The sequence below is a fragment of the Trachurus japonicus genome, chromosome 16 (assembly GCF_045865225.1).
Source record: "Trachurus japonicus isolate A0001 chromosome 16, Traja_1.0".
Classification (NCBI taxonomy): Eukaryota; Metazoa; Chordata; class Actinopteri; order Carangiformes; family Carangidae; genus Trachurus; species Trachurus japonicus.
Genome location: NC_140922.1, coordinates 35,302,769 through 35,324,345, shown reverse-complemented (window position 1 = coordinate 35,324,345; position 21,577 = coordinate 35,302,769). Strand labels below are relative to the sequence as shown.

At 43.0% G+C, this 21,577-nt stretch overlaps 1 protein-coding gene across 1 annotated transcript in view; it reads right to left on the bottom strand.

Moving 5' to 3' along the window:
- The window catches only part of nek11 (NIMA-related kinase 11), a 57,038-nt gene extending 35,684 nt beyond the window's left edge, over positions 1-21,354 (bottom strand). Inside the window, exons 1-7 of the mRNA XM_085803255.1 lie at positions 21,185-21,354; positions 15,440-15,605; positions 9,814-9,932; positions 9,469-9,533; positions 8,236-8,362; positions 3,416-3,565; positions 2,690-2,768 (exon numbers count right to left, since the gene is read on the bottom strand). Coding sequence (XP_085659381.1) covers positions 2,690-2,768; positions 3,416-3,565; positions 8,236-8,362; positions 9,469-9,533; positions 9,814-9,932; positions 15,440-15,605; positions 21,185-21,354 — 876 coding nt within the window. The remainder of the gene's footprint in view (positions 1-2,689; positions 2,769-3,415; positions 3,566-8,235; positions 8,363-9,468; positions 9,534-9,813; positions 9,933-15,439; positions 15,606-21,184) is intronic.
- Positions 21,355-21,577: the final 223 nt, after the last annotated feature.

Genomic DNA, 21,577 nt, shown 5'->3' with positions numbered 1-21,577 from the left:
CCTCCTACTTCTCCTTTTCTTCTTTCTCCTCTTTCTTCTTCCTTTTCTTCGCCTTCTCCTTTTCTGTCTTTTTTCTGCTCCTTCTCCTTCTTTCTTCTCCTCCTCCTCCTCCTCCTCCTCCTCCTCTGAACCAGGTCTGATCTGATAGATATACTGTATATACTGACTAGATGCAGCGTTCTGCTTCTCAGCGTACGTCAACACGGCGGCCATCTTGGTCAGGGGTTTCTGACCATAGACATATAAACTTCTACCAGCAGTCAGACCCAGTCAGACCCTGTAGAACACATTTCAGTGTATTTATGCATGTGGGTTTGTGTCTGAGTATCTAAGTGTATGTTTACAGTTTTTCTCAATTGCTAAAACACTAAACCCTGTTGTCTGAACCAAATTCTCAGTTGCCTGAACCCACTGATTGAACCAGTCTCTTTTGGCAAAACCATCAGCACTTTTCACCTGTTTAGACACATCTTACCAACACATTTTCATTGTGATGCACCTGTGTTGCAAAATGCTGAGCACAGGTGGCAAAAGTCAAACACAAGTAAAGCACAAGTTTCACCGGTTGAACACAACAACTCAGAATTGATAACACTTGTGTCCAATGATGTGAGGGCACATATACTGTAAGCTAGTTCAGGATGAAGTCCTGTGGCCTGACCCAGTACAGAGAAATGATGCTGTGGCTGAGTAACGCACTTCTCATTTCTATATTTTTGTACTTTATTTTTACGTAGGCTTACTGCATACAAGTGCTAAATGCACAAGATTTCTGTTTGTTTTTGTACTGTACAAGTGCTACGTGTAAAATGCACAGGATTTCTGTTTTTTGTACTCCTTTTTTTTTTACTATGTACAAGTGCTAAATGCACAGGTTTTTTGTTTTGCAAGAGGAGAAGATGAGAGGTGACAGGGTGAAGAAAGAAAGGATGAGGGAGGGAGGGAGAGAGGGAGGGAGGGAGGGATGAACTGGGCAGAAAAAAAGAAGGAAGGAAAAGGGGATGAAATGGATGTGGAGAGGTAAGGAGGAGGGTGAAAGAAAGGGAAGGAGAGAAGTGCTACAGTGTAAATGCACAGGTTTTTTGTTTTGCAACATGCATTTAGCTACAGTGAACGATAAACATTTATTTCTACAGCTTCATGTGCTGAGCATTGTGTTTTCTATTTTTCTATGTAGTGTTTAGTGGCTGTTCAGTAGTGTTTTTAATTTTGATTGACTCGGGGCATGATTTGGCAACAAAGTTCAGTATTGAGCACAGATTGAACTGTTTTGAGGTCAAAGTTTGGTTTTGCAAGAAGAGTCTGAGGTTTTGTGAATGTAGCTTGAAAATTGGGGTTTGTGTTCACAGTTTAGAGAAAATGAGAGAAGCTTTCGAGAAATGTGTCTTAGCAATCGAGAAAAACTGTAATACATTAAAAAAAAGTATATATAATAAAAAAAATTAAAAAAAAAGTGTTGTTGTATCATAAATATCTGTCTGACATTTATAATAAACCAAACAGCTTGAAACTTGGTTGAATATTCAGTGAGTTGTGGTGATGTTAATGGTTGATAGACCTCTAATGCAGGAAGTAGACACGGCTTCCCCCTGACCAAGATGGCCGCCACGTTGACGTACAGTATCGTTCCAATGGACAGCAGCGTCAGAGGAGGCTTCTATGTGTATATATCTATGCTCTGGACCAGGTCTGATTCCCTGCACGTGTAACACCACCGTGACAGTAAAGGGGGCGGAGTCTCAGACACCTGGTTGTGGGAGGAGCTTCATCAGACCAGCTGTGACGATGACGATGAAGATGAGTGGCTCAACATCTGGGCTGAAGGTGAACTCAGAGACAGGAAGTATGTGTGTGTGTGTGTGTGTGTGTCTGTGTCTGTGTCTGTGTGTGTGTGTGTGTGTGTCTGCTTGACGTTTACAAAATAAATAATAAAATAAAATATTAAATGATCTGTGCAATTTCACTTCGCAAAAATATTTATTATGAAGTAAAATTAACATTTTATTTTTTATTTTCTGTGTTTTATTGTGGCGGGGTGTTGGTACTTCCTCCTGTGAGTCCTGAGGCAACATGGCCTCACACTGGGTTTTATTGTAGCTTCTCTTTTGTTTTAGACGTTATTATTTATTTAACATCGCTGCTTCTCCTTCTTTTTCTTCTTTTTCTTTTTCCTCTTTTTCTATCTCCTTCTCCTTCTTTTTCTTTTTCCTCTTTTTCTGTCTCCTTCTTTTCCTTCTTCTGTTTTATGCTTCTTTTTTTAATGTTTTGTCTTTATGTAAAGCACATTGAGTTGCCTTGGTATGAAATGCGCTATAGAAATAAAGATGCCTTGCCTTCTTCTATCTCCTCCTTCTCCTTCTTTTTCCTCTTTTTCTATGTCCTTCTCCTTTTTCTTTTTTTTCTATATCCCTTTCCTTCTTTTTCTTCTTCTTTCTCCTCCTTCCTCTTCTTTTTCTTCCTCCTCCTCCTCCTCCTCCTCTTCCTTCTTTCTTCTGTAACACTAACTTGACAGTAAAGGGGGCGGAGCCTGGACTCAGACACCTGGTTGTGGGAGGAGCTTCATCATAGATGATGACGATGAAGATGAAGATGAGCTCAGAGGCAGGAAGCGTGTGTGTGTGTGTGTGTGTGTGTGTGTGTGTGTGTGTGTGTGTGTGTGTGTGTGCGTGTGTGTGTGTGTGTGTGTGACCTGCATGTGCTCCTCCAGGAAGTGTGTCTTCAGCAGCTCGCCGGCCGACGCTCTGCACGCCGGTTGTTTCTGCAGCAGCCTGAGGGACACACACACACACACACACACACATAACAAATTGTACATTTTAAAATGTTTAAATGTTTAAATTAACTATGCTTCAGCCTTTTTGGTTCAAATGTCTATTATCAATTTTCTTTTTCTGTTTACGTATTGTTCACTCTGATTGATGTTTTTTTTTATCTCTCTGGCTTGTTACTTTTCATATTAAAGGGACAACAAGGAGTTTTGTAAAAGCAAAGTGTTTCCACACTACATTATGAGCCTCCGCACCGTGAAATTCTTTGACTGGCGCAAGACAGACTCATGTTTTCATTCATCAAGAATTAAAGTCAGAGGTTGGAAGACGATCACATACCGTCGTAGTTCCCACCATAAACGGAGATTCGGCGGCGTTATTCTCATGACTCGCCACGAAACCGAAAGTAAAGAAACGCTGGTCGGCTCGCCCAGCATTTCCACCACCACTAATAATAACAAAATAACCATAGAGACAAAACCATAGATTTATCTAAAATGGACCATTAACAAGTGGTAACGTAGATTCATCCACATTAATATGAGACTTTTTTATAACCAAATAGAAACTCCTCGTTGTCCCTTTAATGACATGTATATTGACCGAAATAAAGGAAAAAGGAAAGGAAGCAGCTGAGTGTGTCTGACCTGTGCATGGCGGCGTTGAGGCGGGGGGAGTAGGGGGGGGGCAGCGAGGGCGTGGGCCCCTCCACCACCTTCAGCACCACGGACAGGAAGCTCCGCCCCCAGAAGGCCTGAGACAGACAGCACATCTGGTAGAGGAGGCAGCCCAGAGCCCTGGGGGGGGGGGGGGGGGGGGCACAGCAGCTGGTTAGACACACAGCTGGACACATCTGGACTCACACACCTGGGTTGTGTCCGAAACCCCTCCCTCATTCCCTCCTCCCTACTCTCTATATAGTGAATTCAATATAGTGACTCACTGGTCAAATGAAAAAACACTTTCAGACACTAGCTACTCCGCACAGTTAATGACGTATTACGTTGCGTAATTAAAACGTTCCGACTGCGATCATAACGGCCGGTGTAGTTACCATGGATACAACCATGGTAGGTACCAAGTAAAGCAATATATTAAGCGGTAATATATATATATTTAAGCATCAAAATTTGTTCAATCAAACCCACATAGTTTGAAACAACGTTCAAAACACACACAGCCAGTGTCACAACTAAGCATAACGTCCGCTAGCTTAATGCTAACGTTAATGTAAAACACCATAGACGAGCTAACAGGAATTAGCCTCGTTATCCAGAGTCTGTGGTCAGTTTATAACACTTGTTAGGAAGTTTGCTCCGAGGAGGGGGGGGGGTATTAGGACACAGCCATAGACACATCTGGACTCATCTGGACTCGTCATCACACAGAGAGCAGAGAGGTCAAAGGTCACAGCACTCAACCACCGTTAACGTTTGTTTCAAACACACACAGAGCAGCCGGAGGTGAGTTGGTTTAATTAGTGAAGAACAGGTTAGAGAGGAGGAGGATGAAGAGGAGGTGAGAAGAAAGAGGAGGAAAAGGAAGAGGAGGAGAGAGGAGGAGGAGGAGGAGAGAAGAGGAGAGGAGGGAGGAGGAAGAGGAGGTGAGAAGAAAGAGGAGGAAAAGGAAGAGGAGGAGAGAGGAGGAGGAGGAGAAGAAGAAGGAAGACAGAAGAAGGAGGAGGAGGAGGAGAAGAAGGAGGAAAAGGAGGAAGAAAAAGGAGGAGGTAGAAGAGGAAGGAGGAGGAGGAAGAAGAAGAATGGAGGAAAAAGAGAAGGAGAAGGAAAAAGAAGGAGGAGGAAGAGGAGGTCATTAACAGCAGGTGATGAAGTTTTCTTCCTCTAATGAAGCTGTTGTTTTTTCATTATAATCTTAGTTAATGATCCTCTAAATAAAAGACAAAGGGGGGATAGGGTTCATGTGTGTGTGTGTGTGTGTGTGTGTGTGTGTGTGTGTGTGTCAGTGTGAGTCAGTGTGTGTGTGTGTGTGTGTGTGTGTGTGTGTGTGTGGGTGTGTGTGTGTGTGTGTGTCAGTGTGAGTCAGTGTGTGTGTGTGTGTGTGTGTGCTTCACCTTGTTTGTTTCAACATAAACACGTTGTTGTTCTAACGATCATCAGTCAACAGGAAGTGACTCAATGAGAGCGGAGGGGGTGAAGGGGTTAACTCTGACCTCGTTAAGACGCTGTGACCTCATTCTATCCCATAATTCACAGCAGCAGCAGCAGCAGCAGCGGTAACGGTGATGAGCCTGCAGGGGGGCGCCGCGTTGCCGGGGCGACTAATTAGATCGGTGATTAGTTAACGAGCTGAACGACGCTCCTGAACGCATCACGGACGTGTTGGTTAATTAGTCGCCACGGAGACGGTGAAACGGAGCCTGTTGCCGGGGCAACAGATGTTGTTCTGTGGGCGGGCGCATCGTCAGGTAACAAACAAACAAACAGACGGAGGTAATTAAGACGACAGGAAGTGGAGCAGGTCGTTAATTGACCAAACACACACACACACACACACACACACACACACAAACACACACACACACACACACACACTCAAGCTGTTCAAACCTGTAGACACACACTGTGACATCATCATCAGCCCCGTTAGCGGTTTCTCTCCCTTTTCAAAATAAGAGCACGGCGTCGTTTAGGCCACTGGTTCTCAAAGTCTGGTCCGGGACCCTCAGGGGTCCTTCAGTGGGCTAAAGGGGGTCCCCAACTATTACTGCAAATTTTACCTCTTTTTTTCCTTGGATTTTTTACACTTTTTTTCTAGAAATATTTAAACTTTTTTCTTTTTTTGAGAAAATTTACCACTTTTTTCTAGATTTTTTTCAAATTATTTTATTTCAGAAATTTTTACCACTTTTTTCTAGAATTTTTTTTGAGAAATTTTACCACTTTTTTGAGAAAATGAAGGCTACCACTTTTTTTCTAGAATTTTTAAAAACTTTTTCTAGAAATTAAAAAAAAAAAAGATTTGAGAAATTTTACTACTTTTCTTCTAGATTTAAAAAAAAAACTTTTTCTTGAGAAATCGTACCATTTTTTTCTAGAAATGTTAAAGTTTTTTGAGAACATTTACCACATTTTTTTCAAGATTTAAAAAAAAAACTTTTTTTGGAAATCTTCTGACTTTTTTTCTTTTTAATTTCACCAGTTTTTCCTAGAATTTTTGTAAACTTTAAAAGGAAAAAGAAATGAAAAGAAAGAAAAAAATCCAAGCCATTGGCCCTTGAGCGTACATTGAGTAAGAAAGTAATATTATTCAGTCTCAAAACAAATATTGGAGTATTCCTAGTGTTTGTTTCAAAACTTTTTCCAATGGGCGTCCGTGGTCGAATTTGTTTTGATTCAGGGTCCTTGATGTAAAAAAGTTTCAGAACCGCTGCCTTAGGCTAACTAGGCTAACGAACTCTTATCTTAGACCAACCAACAAAACCAACAACAAGCTGTGAGGTTTTGGGGGAAATCGACTCTTTGACATCAAAGTTTCTTTTAGTTAGTTTGTTTTTTATTTGCAGCAGCTGAACCCACCTGATGCCTTCAGGGACACGTCAGCTGACAGCTCAGAGTCTTGTTATTGACCGTGTTGTGTTCACTGACTGAGCTTCACTCCTGTATCAGGTCTCTGCTGAGTTCACTGACCCTGTGTTTGATTTATTGTCATGTCTGTTTCCTTCAGGGACACTCAGGAGTAAACAGCCTCCACCTGCTGAACGCCTGAGGGCATTGAACTCACCACGATGGTTGAATATTATTATTATTATTTATCCATTATTCAGCATTTGAACTGTTCAACTGGTTTTTATCTTAAATCTGATTATTTTCCTTTTTATCTCTTATTATTTATGCTTATTACTTGTTTTTTGTTCTTTTATCTTCATCATTTGATTGATTGATTGATTGATTGATTGATTGATTGATCACTGACGAGTTGTTGCCTCTCGTCTCATTTTTCTTCCTGCTGCTCGAACTAAACCAAATGAATTCCTGTTCTTCCCTCCATGTCCCACGATGCACCTGTACAGCCTCCAGCTCTGAACCAATCAAAACGGCTCTGCAGAAATATTCCTGTTTACAGACCCACAGCGCACGCCTGTGTGTGTGTGTGTGTGTTCATGTGTGTTGTAAACAGTGGTGAAGCTGGGGGTTAACACACTGAGTTTGTTCTGCACTGTTTTTTATGAACCATTAAATTCCACACACACAGATGCAGATTCATCCACTGCTGAAAATAGTCCCAACAGATTCAGATTTACTGTTTCTAGAGAAGCTCTGTCAGAAGTCAACACACACATACGCAAACACATATATATATACAGTATATATACGTATATATATATATACGTATATATATATTGTTTGTTTTGGCCAAAGTTTGTTCTTCTACATATGTGTACAGTAGCCTACATAATACATATTTTTTTCTGGGAAGAAGGAAAAATGAGAAAAAAAACGTAACACATGAAAATGTATTTAAAATAGTATTTACTTCGGGGACTCTCCTAAAGGGGGCGGAGTCACGGTCTGCTGGTCTCCTAAAGGGGGCGGAGTCACGGTCTGCTGGTCTCCTAAAGGGGGCGGAGTCACGGTCCACTGGTCTCCTAAAGGGGGCGGAGTCACTGTCTGTTGGTCTCCTAAAGGGGGCGGAGTCACGGTCTGTTGGTCTCCTAAAGGGGGTGGAGTCATAGTCTAGTGGTCTCCTAAAGGGGGCGGAGTCACGGTCCGCTGGTCTCCTAAAGGGGGCGGGGTCACGGTCCGCTGGTCTCCTAAAGGGGGCGGGGTCACGGTCCGCTGGTCTCCTAAAGGGGGCGGGGTCACGGTCCGCTGGTCTCCTAAAGGGGGCGGGGTCACTGTCTGCTGGTCTCCTAAAGGGGGCGGAGTCACGTCTGCTGGTCTCCTAAAGGGGGCGGAGTCACGGTCCGCCGGTCTCCTAAAGGGGGCGGAGTCACGGTCTGCTGGTCTCCTAAAGGGGGCGGAGTCACGGCCTGCTAGTCTCCTAAAGAGGGCGGAGACATAGTCTAGTGGTCTCCTAAAGGGGGCGGAGTCACGGTCTGCTGGTCTCCTAAAGGGGGCGGAGTCACGGTCTGTCGATCTCCTAAAGGGGGCGGAGTCACAGTCTGCTAGTCTCCTAAAGGGGGCGGAGTCACGGTCTGCTGGTCTCCTAAAGGGGGCGGAGTCACGGTCTGCTGGTCTCCTAAAGGGGGCGGAGTCACTGTCTTCTAGTCTCCTAAAGGGGGCGGAGTCACGGTCTTCTAGTCTCCTAAAGGGGGCGGAGTCACGGTCCACTGGTCTCCTAAAGGGGGCGGAGTCATGGTCTGCCGGTCTCCTAAAGGGGGCGGAGTCACTGAGAAACCGTCTTTGATAGAAACTTGAGGGATTCAGTGTTTTGCCGTGTTCGGTAGGAACCAATGAGCTGAGGAGGAGGAAACAGGAAGTGATGTCGTGTCTTTACGAGGCCTCACCACATGTCGGACTTGGAGTCGTAGCCCTGCTGGTTCAGAACCTCTGGACTCATGTAGAACGGCGTCCCGGTGAAGGTGGAGGCCAGGTCACATGACCCCATCAGCAGGCAGGACACGCCGAAGTCACCTAGCAACAACAACACAGCAACATTTACCTGAACTCTGCAGCCAATAGGAACGCCCGAGGGAAAACTAAAAGCATGGTTACAAACAAACCAGACATGTAACCACCTGTAACTTATATAGAACAACTGTCGGGGTACCACTTGAGTCTTTATTTTTCAGTCAATTGTACACAATGTTTTTTCTGTGTACGTATTTTTTGGTTCTAGTAGTACTTACATAATTACTATTATGTATCACATCGCTTGCAATATCTACACACTCCTGCTTGTGCATCTGTGTGTACGGGCATCGTGCAACACAATCTGGCACTTTAATCTGATGTGCACTTTAGGGCATCGTGCAATACAACTTGGTACCCATGATGCACTCCTGCACTCTAGCACTTGTCACTTTGGCCCGGCACTTTTGCACCTTGCACTTTATCTCTCAGAAACTCTTAAGGCAAGGCAAGGCAATTTTATTTGTATAGCCCGTTTTTACAAACAGTTTGTCTCAAAGGGCTTTACATCCCATCATAACAATATCCTCTGTCCTTAGACCCTCACATCCACTGAGGAAAAACTCCATGGAAACCCTTTTAACAGGGAAAAATCAGAGAAACCTCAGGGTGAGCAACAGGTCCCACTACCCATGGAAGTGTTGTAAAAATGTCAATGTTTTATCTCGTTATAGTTGTTTTGTTATGTCCTTGTTGTCTGCATTGTTACGTCGTTTATAATACTATGTTTTTCTGTCACTGTACTGTTTTATATTTTTGGGATGGAAATTAGCACTGCTGCTGTAATCCGGCACATTGTCCCACCCAAATAAACAAATACAGTAAAGTAAAGTAAAGCCCGGTGAGGTCAGTAGGTGACTGGACGTCAAGGACGGAGGACGATCGATCAAACAGAAACAGAAAGGACGAGTTTAAGTGTGTGTGTGTGTGTGTGTGTGTGTGTGTGTGTGTGTGTGTGTGTGACAATCTGCTGAGTCCAGGCTCCAGATAAAACCTGGCCCGGAGCCGATCCACTGGAACACGGCTCGTGATTCAACTGCTTCTATTTCTGTTCACGGTTCGTGTTGTTGTGTTGTTGTGTTGTTGTGTTGTCGACGGAGGGAACTGACCGATCTTCAGGAGGTTTCGTTTCAGGAAGACGTTCTTGGCCTTCAGGTCTCTGTGGAGGATTCTCCTGCAGGAAACAGACCATTGATCAGTTTTACACCTATTTATAACTCGATCGATTGATCCCAACTGAACCCGTCTGTAACGTCTGTTCATTAGGTCTAATGAGGGGCGACCTCTGACCTCTGAGAGCCTGAGGGAGGGAGGGAGGAGGAGAACACATGAACTTGAGGGGAGGAGGGAGGAGTTGCCATGGTGACCATACCCTTCCTTCACACACACACACACACACACACACACACACACACCTTTACAGCAGCTAATGGGGATCTAATAAACACACACACCTGTCATGCATGTAGTGCAGACCGAGCAGCAACTGGATGAGCCAATCAATGACCTGGTCTTCGGGGAGGCTCCGCCCACTTCGCCTCAGCTCCTCCAGCTTAGAGTCCAAGTCCAGGTCCTGAAGGGGGGGGGGGGCAGAGAGACCAGGTCTGAATCCAGAATCCCCCCCTACTCACTATCTAGTGACCAGTTGTTGCAGTGGTGTCCGAATGTTTAGTGATTATTAATGTTCACTATCTAGTGACTGAATCTATCCCACAATTCACCGCGAAGTGTAGTGAACATCCGATGGTCACTAACCGGAGCAAGATATCCCATCATGCATTGCGGTCACGGATCGACGCCGTTACCACAGCAGCCCAGAGCGACCGGTGTAGCTACCAAATAAATGCAGTAGTGACCGGTGTAGCTACCAAATAAATGCAGTAGTGACCGGTGTAGCTACCAAATAAATGCAGTAGTGACCGGTGTAGCTACTAAATAAATGAAGTAGTGACCGGTGTAGCTACCAAATAAATGAAGTAGTGACCGGTGTAGCTACCAAATAAATGCAGTAGTGACCGGTGTAGCTACTAAATAAATGCAGTAGTGACCGGTGTAGCTACCAAATAAATGCAGTAGCGACCGGTGTAGCTACCAAATAAATGCAGTAGTAACCGGTGTAGCTACCAAATAAATGCAGTAGCGACCGGTGTAGCTACCAAATAAATGCAGTAGCGACCGGTGTAGCTACCAAATAAATGAAGTAGTGACCGGTGTAGCTACCAAATAAATGCAGTAGCGACCGGTGTAGCTACCAAATAAATGAAGTAGTGACCGGTGTAGCTACCAAATAAATGCAGTAGCGACCGGTGTAGCTACCAAATAAATGAAGTAGTGACCGGTGTAGCTACCAAATAAATGCAGTAGCGACCGGTGTAGCTACCAAATAAATGCAGTAGTGACCGGTGTAGCTACCAAATAAATGCAGTAGTGACCGGTGTAGCTACCAAATAAATGCAGTAGTGCAGCAGCCTCAATAAATGTGTTCAGGCTGCCAGAGTTGTCCGGTCACAGCTTCCACAGACTCCCACAACAAACGTCGGAGCTAATTTCCTAACAAGCGTTATAAACTGACCACAGACTCTGGATAGCGATGCTAATTTCTGTTAGCCCGTCTATGGTGTTTTACATTAACGTTAGCATTAAGCTAGCGGACGTTATGCTTAGTTGTGACACTGGCTGTGTGTGTTTTTAATGTTGTTTCAAACTATGTGGGTTTGATTGAACAAATTTTGATGCTTAAATATATATATATATATATATATATTACCGCTTAATATATTGCTTTACTCCTCTTTTTATGTTGGTACCTACCATGGTTGTATCCATGGTAACTACACCGGCCGTTACGATCGCGGTCAGCCAATCAGAAGACAGGAGGAGGCTCTGAGTCTGTCTTCTGATTGGCTGACTGTTTTCTAAAGTGATCCAATACAAAACAGAGCAGATTTCAGAATAAAACAATTGAGAGAAACCAAATCCTGCAAAGTTGTTGTTGGATGGTGTTGTCCAGGTGGTGAGGGGGTGGGGCTTAGTTGTGACATCACAAAGTGACAGGAAGTCCTGACGGCTGGTTTTAAGGCTCAGTTTCTGAATACAGGCTGTGTGTATTTCTCTGTGGACTGAGGCTTTGATACTTTCACAGTATTAATATAGAACCTAGAGCTGCTTTATAATCACACTACACATGGACATCTACCTTTATACTGTATGGAGCTTTAATACAAACATCTACCTTTATACTGTATGGAGCTTTAACACAAACATCTACCTTTATACTGTATGGAGCTTTAATACAAACATCTACCTTTATACTGTATGGAGCTTTAACACAAACATCTACCTTTATACTGTATGGAGCTTTAATACAAACATCTACCTTTATACTGTATGGAGCTTTAACACAAACATCTACCTTTATACTGTATGGAGCTTTAACACAAACATCTACCTTTATACTGTATGGAGCTTTAACACAAACATCTACCTTTATACTGTATGGAGCTTTAACACAAACATCTACCTTTATACTGTATGGAGCTTTAATACAAACATCTACCTTTATACTGTATGGAGCTTTAACACAAACATCTACCTTTATACTGTATGGAGCTTTAACACAAACATCTACCTTTATACTGTATGGAGCTTTAATACAAACATCTACCTTTATACTGTATGGAGCTTTAACACAAACATCTAGCTTTATTTTGAAGGAGCTTTAACACAAACATCTAGCTTTATTTTGAAGGAGCTTTACTGTAATAGAAGCTTCAGTTTCTGTCTCTGTGCAGAGAGTAAAAACCATTTTAAACTGCAGCTCTTGGTTCTTCTTGCTCCTCTTTTCTTCTCAGTAATAAGAGATCTGACTCTGACTTCTGTTCAGTTTAATGCGCCGCTGTGAAACCCTGGAGTCCTCCACCGCTCCGCAGGGGATTGTGGGTAATGGTCTGACTAGAAACAATAGCTCAGAGGGTCTGAGAGGCGAGAGGAGAGACTCAGACTTCTCATCTCACTGAGGAACGAGTGGACGCCACTGGTTTCACATCTGAACACCCTTCATACTAGAGTGTGTGTGTGTGTGTGTGCTCATACTGGTTTATACTGGTGTGTGTATGAAGCCTTGTGAACAGCAGATCTGCAGAAGGAGGAGGAGGAGGAGGAGGAATTAAAGGGATAGTTCACCCAAAATTGAAATTTGTTTCCAAAAAACATCTCGAAGCTTCCACTACAAAACAAGCTTGAAATATAGACTTATTAAATTTTTTTTCGGGACAATTTCTCATGTCGGGGCTTCAATACAAGAGGGACATTACATACGAGCAGCATGGAGGTATTTGGATGTTTTTTGGTGTGTCTTTTTGTTACGAAGACAGTTGGTATCCATTTGCAACCGTCATATGGACATGCACTGCTACGCCGAGACCCCCTGTAACTCAGAGAAGCCACGGAGGACTCTGAAACTTCTCACAGCCCTTAATAGTCCACATGAGGGTGCACTGCAAAAATTCAAAATCTTACCAAGAATATTTGTCTTATTTCTAGTCAAAATGTCATTCCTAGTCTAAATAAATCAAATTCTACTTAAAATAAGACTCATCACATTTAAAAAGTAGCTTGTTTTTAGACACTTTTTAATTTTTTCAAGCAAATTTTCCACTTTAAATATGTAGAAAAATCAGACAGTGGAGCAAGTTTTTCTTCCTTATTACAAGCACAAAAAACTTGCTTTCACTGGCAGATTTTTCTACTTATTTCAAGTGAAAATTAGTTTGAAACAAGTGAAAATGATCTAAAAAGAAGTTATTTTTTAGGTGATGAGTCTTATTTTAAGTGGAAAGAGATTAGTTTTGACTAGAAATGAGACATTTTGACAAGAAATAAGACAAATATTCTTGGAAAGATTTTGAGTTTTTGCAGTGTGAGTAAATAATGAGTGAAATTTCAATTTTGGGTGAACTATCCCTTTAAAGCTTCAAGCTCTCACTGAGAAAAAGGGGTGGTGGTGGTGGGGGGGGCAGGGCTGCAGGGGGGAGGACAGCCGGATAACGAAGATGGGGGGGTGAGGGGGGGAGTGGGGGGAGTGGGGGTCTCCACCAGATGACGAGTTGGAGGAGAATGAGAAGAAAACACCATGAAGCAGCGAGAGGTTCATTAGAGAGGAGGAAGACAGGAGGAGGAGGAGGAGAGGAGGGGGGAGGAGGATACCTGCTGTAATGGAGAGGAGGAGGAGAGGAGGAGGGGAGGAGGAGAAGAGGGGTATAATGAAAATACTGAGGAGGAGGATGAGGAGGGGGGAGATCCAGTTTCATATTGTTGCTTCATTTTCTCTTATTGTTCAGACACTGAGAAAAAGAAGAAGACGAAGGAGGAGGAGGAGGAGGAGAAAAAGATGGAGGAGAAAAAGATGGAGAAGGAGAAAAAGGAGGAGGAGGAGGAGGAGGAGAAAAAGAAGGAGAAGGAGGAGGAGGAGAAAAAGATGGAGGAGGAGGAGGAGGAGGAGAAAAAGAAGGAGAAAAGGAAGAAGAAAGTGAAGAAGGAGAAAAGAAGAAAAGGAAGGAGGAGAAGGAGAAAAAGAAAAAGGGGAAGAAGGAGAAAAAGAAGAAGAAGGAAGAGGAAGAGGAGAAAAAGAAAAAGGAGAAGGAGGAGGAGAAAAAGATGGAGGAGGAGGAGGAGGAGAAAAAGAAGGAGAAAAGGAAGAAGAAAGTGAAGAAGAAGGAGAAAAGAAAAAGGGGAAGAAGGAGAAAAAGGAGGAGAAAAATAAGAAGAAGGAAGAGGAGGAGGAGAAAAAGACGAAGGAGAAAAAGAAGGAGCAGGAGGTAGAGGAGGAGAAAAAGATGAAGAAGGAGAAAAGAAGAAAAGGAGGAAGGGGAAGGAGAAAAAGATGAAGAAGGAGGTAGAGGAGGAGGAGAAAAAGAAAAAGACGAAGAAGGAGGAGTAGAAAAGGAAAAAGAAGGAGAAAAAGAAGAGGAAAGTGAAGAAGGAGGAGAAGGAGAAAAGGAGAAAAAGAAGGAGGAGGAGGAAAAGATGAAGAAAGAGAAAAAGAAGAAGAAGGAGAAAAGAAGAAAAGGAAGAAGAAAAAGAAGGAGAAAAAGAAGAAGGAGAAAAGAAGAAAAAGGAGGAGAAAAAGAAAAAGGAGGAGGAGAAAAAGAAGGAGCAGGAGGTAGAGGAGGAGAAAAAGACGAAGAAGGAGAAAAGAAGAAAAGGAGGAAGGGGAAGGAGAAAATGATGAAGAAGGAGGTAGAGGAGGAGAAAAAGAAAAAGACGAAGACGGAGAAAAAGAAGAAGGAGGAGTAGAAAAGGAAAAAGAAGGAGAAAAAGAAGAGGAAAGTGAAGAAGGAGGAGGAGGAGAAAAAGACGAAGAAGGAGAAAAAGAAGGAGGAGGAGAAAAAGATGGAGAAGGAGAAAAAGAAGAAGAAGGAGAAAAGAAGAAAAAGGAGGAGAAAAAGAAAAAGAAGAACTGAGACAGTCTCAGTCTCAGCACCGTGGACAGCTCCAACAGCTCCAACAGCTCCACTCTGTCTCTGTCCACGGTGCTGAACCAGCTCCACTGTTTCACTGGTTCAGACTTTGATTGATGACTCAGTCAGTACGTTTACATGACACTTGAAAAAACCAAATTATTGCCTTAATCCGACTACAACTGGACAACTGAAGTGCAGGTAAACACCTGAGTCCGACTGAAATCGGAGTTGGAGAACAACGATTAAGACACCCAGATAATGCGATTGGAATTAGATTTTCTCCGTCATGTATACACCTTAGTCGGACTGAAGCTGGACAATGCATGTGCGCACCAAGTGGAGCAGAGAAGACGCCAAAATCGAATTTTGAGCATAGCTCGATTAAGCTCTGCATGTAAACGTACTGAGTGATCTTCAGATCAGATCCTGGATCAGTTTTTAGATCAGTGGATTGATGGATCAACAACTGCAGCTGTGAGCAGAGTGGAACTGTTTCATGTAAATTACATGAAGAAAATAAACAGAAATAAACCTCATGAATAAAACATCACGTGACCTTTTATCATGTCTGAGAAGTGAACCAATCAGACGACTGCTTGCGGGCGTTGCCGGGGGTTACCTGGCAGTACTCGGTGACGATGCAGAAGGCGTCTCGGTGCAGGAAGCTGCTGTGGAAGGTGAGGATGGTCGGGTGGTGCAGCTGAGACAAGAGCTGAGCTTCATGAGCCGCTCGAACCGTCTCATCGGGACGGAGGTCTCCCACCGGGATCTGCTTCAACACCTTCCTGGTGGGGGGGGGGGGCAGGTGAGATACAGGTGAGATAAAGGTGAGATAAAGGTGAGATACAGGTGAGATACAGGTGAGATACAGGTGAGATAAAGGTGAGATAAAGGTGAGATACAGGTGAGATAAAGGTGAGATAAAGGTGAGATACAGGTGAGATAAAGGTGAGATACAGGTGAGATAAAGGTGAGATAAAGGTGAGACGGAGGTGAGATAAAAGTGAGATACAGGTGAGATACAGGTGAGATAAAGGTGAGATACAGGTGAGATACAGGTGAGATAAAGGTGAGATACAGGTGAGATAAAGGTGAGATACAGGTGAGATAAAGGTGAGACGGAGGTGAGATAAAAGTGAGATACAGGTGAGATACAGGTGAGATAAAGGTGAGATACAGGTGAGATAAAGGTGAGATAAAGGTGAGATACAGGTGAGATAAAGGTGAGATACAGGTGAGATAAAGGTGAGACGGAGGTGAGATAAAAGTGAGATACAGGTGAGATACAGGTGAGATAAAGGTGAGATACAGGTGAATTATAGGTGAGATAAAGGCGAGATAAAGGCGAGATACAGGTGAAATAAAGGTGAGATACAGGTGAAATAAAGGTGAGATGAAGGTGAGATACAGTTGAATTACAGGTGAAATAAAGGTGCACTCCTGCACTCTAGCACTTGTCACTTTGGCCCAGCACTTTTGCACTTTATCTCTCTTTATCTGCATTACGTTTGTTATAATACTATGTTGTTGTTGTTGTTCTGACACTGTATTGTTTTTATGTTTTGGGACTCTGGATGGAAACTAGCACTAGCTGCTACAATCCACCACATTTACATGTTTTTATATGTTTATTAATGTGCACTGTCCCACACAAATAAACCAATAAAAAATATAAAATAAATAAAAAAGACAGATACTCAGTTCTGATTGGACAGGTGAGCAGTTTAAAGTTGCAGCTTCTCTCTGACTTTGTTTGTATCAGAGCTGCAGGAAGTGGAAACCCTTTCACAATAAAAGTCTTTAAATGATGCAGCTCAAACACACACACAGACACCTCTCAGCTTTGTCTCTTTCTCTCTGAGTTTTACTTGAATCTGCAGCTACAAATTTGTTCCTCTGTGATCTGCCCCCCCCCCCCTCTACCCCTCTACCCCCCGAGCCGGGAGCACCGTCTCTCTGTTGCTATGCAACAACAGTGAAAGTCTTTGTGAGGTGTGACGCCCTGATTAAAGCCGAGGTGTCTGAACGGACCGAGAGGAGAAGACCAGGACCAGGACCAGGACCAGGACTAAGACCAGGACCAAGACCAGGACTAAAACCAAGACCAAGACCAAGACCAGGACCAGAACTAGGTCCAAGACCAAGACCAAGACCAAGACCAAGACCAAGACCAAGACCAGGACTAAGACCAAGACCAAGACCAAGACCAAGACCAAGACCAAGACCAGGACTAAGACCAAGACCAGGACTAAGACCAGGACCAAGACCAAGACCAAGACCAAGACCAGGACTAAGACTAAGACCAAGACCAAGACCAAGACCAGGACCAGGACCAGGACCCGGACCAAGACCAAGACCAAGACCAAGACCAAGACCAAGACCAAGACCAGGACTAAGACCAAGACCAAGACCAAGACCAGAAATGTCCAAAACGAGGACGATCCGAGTGGACAGGCAGTAAAACAGGCTAAAAGCTGTTTTATTTCCCGCTCTAGCTCTGTTATTATGTCACTTTATTAAGTTTTAATATTTTTCATGTGAGAAAGTAACTGTTTAGATCCCAAATATACGGCCAGTTTATCCAAACGACGGCTGTTTAGAAGTTTGCTCCGATGTTTTTCAGAGAAGTGAAGCTCCGCAGCGACCGGGACATCACAGAGACAGCAGCCGGTCTGCAGAGCTGCTCGGCCGGCCAACCTCCGTCCTCATCCCGGGGGAGAAAACCATCGCTAATTAACTTACCCGCAGGTTTTTAGAGGTTTACCACCGGCTGGTTGAATTATTTTTAGGGGATAAATGTTGGTCTCAGTGATGAAATCTAACAACTGTATCAGTCACATTAGTCTGTTTGAATGAAAAATGAAGCTTCCTGTGTGTATTGGACAGAAGAGCAGCGCTGCCTCGGGGCTCTGGAGCCTAACGTTACGTACAGAAATCACCACATTTACATCAATAAATACACGTAGACTGGTCAGATGGATAATGGAAATATTTTACGAATTTAATTGTACGACATCTGGGAATTTTTTGCATACTGCAGATTTTGCTTTAGCCACCCCACGGCCTCAGGTTAAAGGTCATATCCCTCCGCCACAAAGACTAGTCCCAAATCACTTCCTGTTTGTCAGAGAAAACATGAAACAGCTGGATGAAGTTCCTCCCACACTTTGAGTCTGATCTACTGGAGGTTGCGTGCGTAAAAACATGTGCAAACTTGATTGCACGCGCAAAAACGCGTTACCACGGTGATGCATTTAAAGCAGAAGTAAGTGATATATTTGTGTTACTATAAGTCTTAAATAGTTGTATCTTCCGACAGCAATCACTTCTATAGAGCGTTTGGTCTGAAACACGGGTCTGTCAGTCACTCTGCTCTGCTCTGAGCCCAGGAGAAAACTTTCCTCGTATCCTACAACCTTTATCCAATGAGGAGAGAGAACGGCATAAAGGGGCAGTCCTCTCTGTGTGTGCAGCCAAGGGATGCGCCTGAATGTGGTGACGTAGGGACGAGGACTGTTATGGTGCGTTCAAGGCAACCCGTAACTCGTGTTTTTCCGACCTGTGAAGTCGTACCAGTTCGATCTGGTACGAGTTCACGGGTCAGAAGTTACGAGTGGCCGTTATAGTGACTTTCACAGGTAAAACAGGTCGGAGAAACACGAGTGGGTTGCCTGGAACGCTACAAAGTCGTAAGTTGTGACTTGAAGCTGTAATTTACGGTTTCAAAAGCCTGCCTGGAATGCAGCATTAGCCAAAACCACCGGATCGCTTACTTCTGCTTTAACCTGTAGCCTTAGTGAATATATAAATATGGGCGTTTGGTTTCTGCCAGAAGGTGAAAAACACTGGGAGGAGCAGATGCAAACAGATTTATTTAGCAAATGCAACGTGATTTACCAAACCTGAAACAGATGCAGTGGCAGTTTTTGCGTCTTTATTCAGCACGGTTGAAAGGAAAGTCTTTGGCCGGTTACTCCTGTACTGTACTGTTTTGCATGCGATGTAGCGCCTCCTATCTGGACCAGAGAGGGTTAATGATGATGATGTCAGTGTGCTGCCGTTCCTAATAAACTGATCACTGAGCGTGTAGTGAAACAATAAAACTGTTTCATCTTGTGCAGCAACGTCTGTGAAGGTATTTCAGTCACACACACACACACACAAACACTCACACACACACACACACACACACACACACACACACACAGAGGAATCCTCTCCTCCTCCTTCATCACGTCTCTGATTCTCCTCACTGAGCTCAGACAGAGGCAGACAGCTGCAACACCTGTGTGTGTGTGTGTGTGTGTGTGTGTGTGTGTGTGTGTGTGTGTGTGTGTCACATTAGCACTGGAACACACACACACACACAGAGACACACACACACCCCATATCAGAGCTGAGGATGTTGTATCTCAGTCTCTGTTTGTGATTTCAGACTAATTCAGTTTCACTGCTCAGAGAGGCGTGATCATATGTGTGTGTCTGTGTGTGTCTGTGTGTGTGTGAGAGCGAGAGAGAAAAGAGGGAGAGAAAGAGAAAGAGTGTGTGTGTGTGTGTTTATAGCTCGATGCTGCCATCTAGTGTTTCTCCCTGTGAATCACTGACACTCGTTCCTTACTTCATTTTTTTCATTTTCTCTTTTTAGAGAATAGAATGAAGCTTTTTGAATATGTAGCTGTGATGAGGCTTTTTGTATCTTTTCTTGTTGTTTTTGGTTCTTCAACTTGTTTGTTATTTATACATATGAAAGAACAAACTGAAATTGTGCCTTATTATTTTGTTTTACATGTTCGAGATTAATATTTATTAATAAAATGTTGTAGGTGCAGCTCTATGCCTTTATACCTGCAGACAGTGATGGAACCCACTGATTAAAATACCTTATCAAACTTCACATCAACAGGCACCAGGTGAGTAGATATGAATATGAAACTCAGATAAAAAGGGAAAGTGGGCGGGGCCGGAGTGGAAGAGTTGAACTGTCGAACCACATGACATCATCAGTTCCCAGGAAACATTCAGACATGTTTAGTCAGAGGGAAGGAAAATATCATTTAAGAAGATTGTTTTACTTAGTTTGTGTGTGTCTGTATGTGGTGAAACTAAGGAACAGTCTGAAGAATGAATTAAAGCCATGTATTTACCTTATCTATTTTCATTTTCTCTTTTTTCTAACAATTGAATGAAGGTCAATTAATGAAGTGGGACAAGTAAACAATCTATTTATGATTTGTGGGAAAGAGGTGCGATTCTATGAGCACAACTTCTTGTTGTATTTTGTATTTTTCTTGTTGTTTTTGGTTCTTCAACTTGTTTGTTATTTACATATGAAAGAACAAACTGAAAATGTGCCTTATGTCGTTTTACATGTTCGAAATAAATATTTTAAAAAAGTGGACGATTAACGGTGAAAATTCATTAACAACTCAGACCCTCCTAACCCACTGAAACTATCCTGATTTAAATACCTTATTAAACTTCACATGAACAGGCACCAGGTGAGTAGATATGAATATGAAACGTCAGATAAAAAGGTTCTTTAGACATAAGGTTGTTTTTTTGTGACACATAAGTCATTATCCTATATTTCTACTTAAATGCTCTGACGTGTTTCCACTGCTGAAGTCAAACTCAGGGGGGCCAAAACTTTTACGGCTTGCGAGCTACTTGGTCAAAATGATCACCCACTGCAAAAACTCAAAATCTTTCCAAGAATATTTGTCTCATTTCTAGTCAAAACTAATCTCTTTCCACTTAAAATAAGACTCATCACTTAAAAATTAACTTGTTTTTAGATCATTTTCACTTGTTTCTAACTAATTTTCACTTGAAATAAGTAGAAAAATCTGCCAGTGAAAGCAAGTTTTTTGTTCTTGTAATAAGAAAGAAAAACTTGCTCCACTATCAGATTTTTCTACTTATTTCAAGTGAAAATCTGCTTGAAAGAAGTAAAAAGTGTCTAAAAACAAGCTGCTTTTTAATGTGATGAGTGTTATTATAAGTAGAATGAGATTTGTTTTGACTAGAAATAAGACAAATATTCTTGGTGAGATATTGAGTTTTTGCAGTGTGGCTGTTATCTGTATTTTATAGATATAACACAGATCGATCGACAATCGGAACAAGATTATTGGGGATGACGGATGAGAGACTAAAATCTAGGAGAAAAAAACAACAACAACAAAAAGACCGGTGTTTGAGGTTCATTTTAACTTCTTCACTTTCTTTGTGTTTTTCTTGTCGTTCGTCCTTTAAAGAGACGAAACCTCCGGCAGCAGCAGCTCATGAATATTCAGAAGGCTGACGATCATTAATATTCATGAGCCGCCACCAGGTGAGTCCAGGTGACTCTACGACTACTCACAGCTTCTCTCCGTCTGCAGCTCTGGTGTCTTCCACCAGATACACCGAGCCGAAGCTGCCTCGGCCCAGACTCCTCAGCATCCTGTATCGCCTAGCAACCAGGCCTCCTCCTCCTCCTCTTCCTCCTCCAGAGGGAGGAGCCTGGCCCGACTCCTCCTGGAACCGGGGCATCCTGTCGGTCAGTTCACCTGAGGACCGAGCACAGGGCATGTTATTGTTAAAAAGTAATTGGTTATAGTTACTAGTGACTTTCCCCCCCAAAGGTAACTGGGTTAATAATTTAATGACTACATTATAAAAGTAACTAACTACCAGGAAAAGTAACTATTTGTGTTACATTTTTTAAATAAAAAGCTCAAATATGTCAAATTACTTGGACCACATAACCCTAATG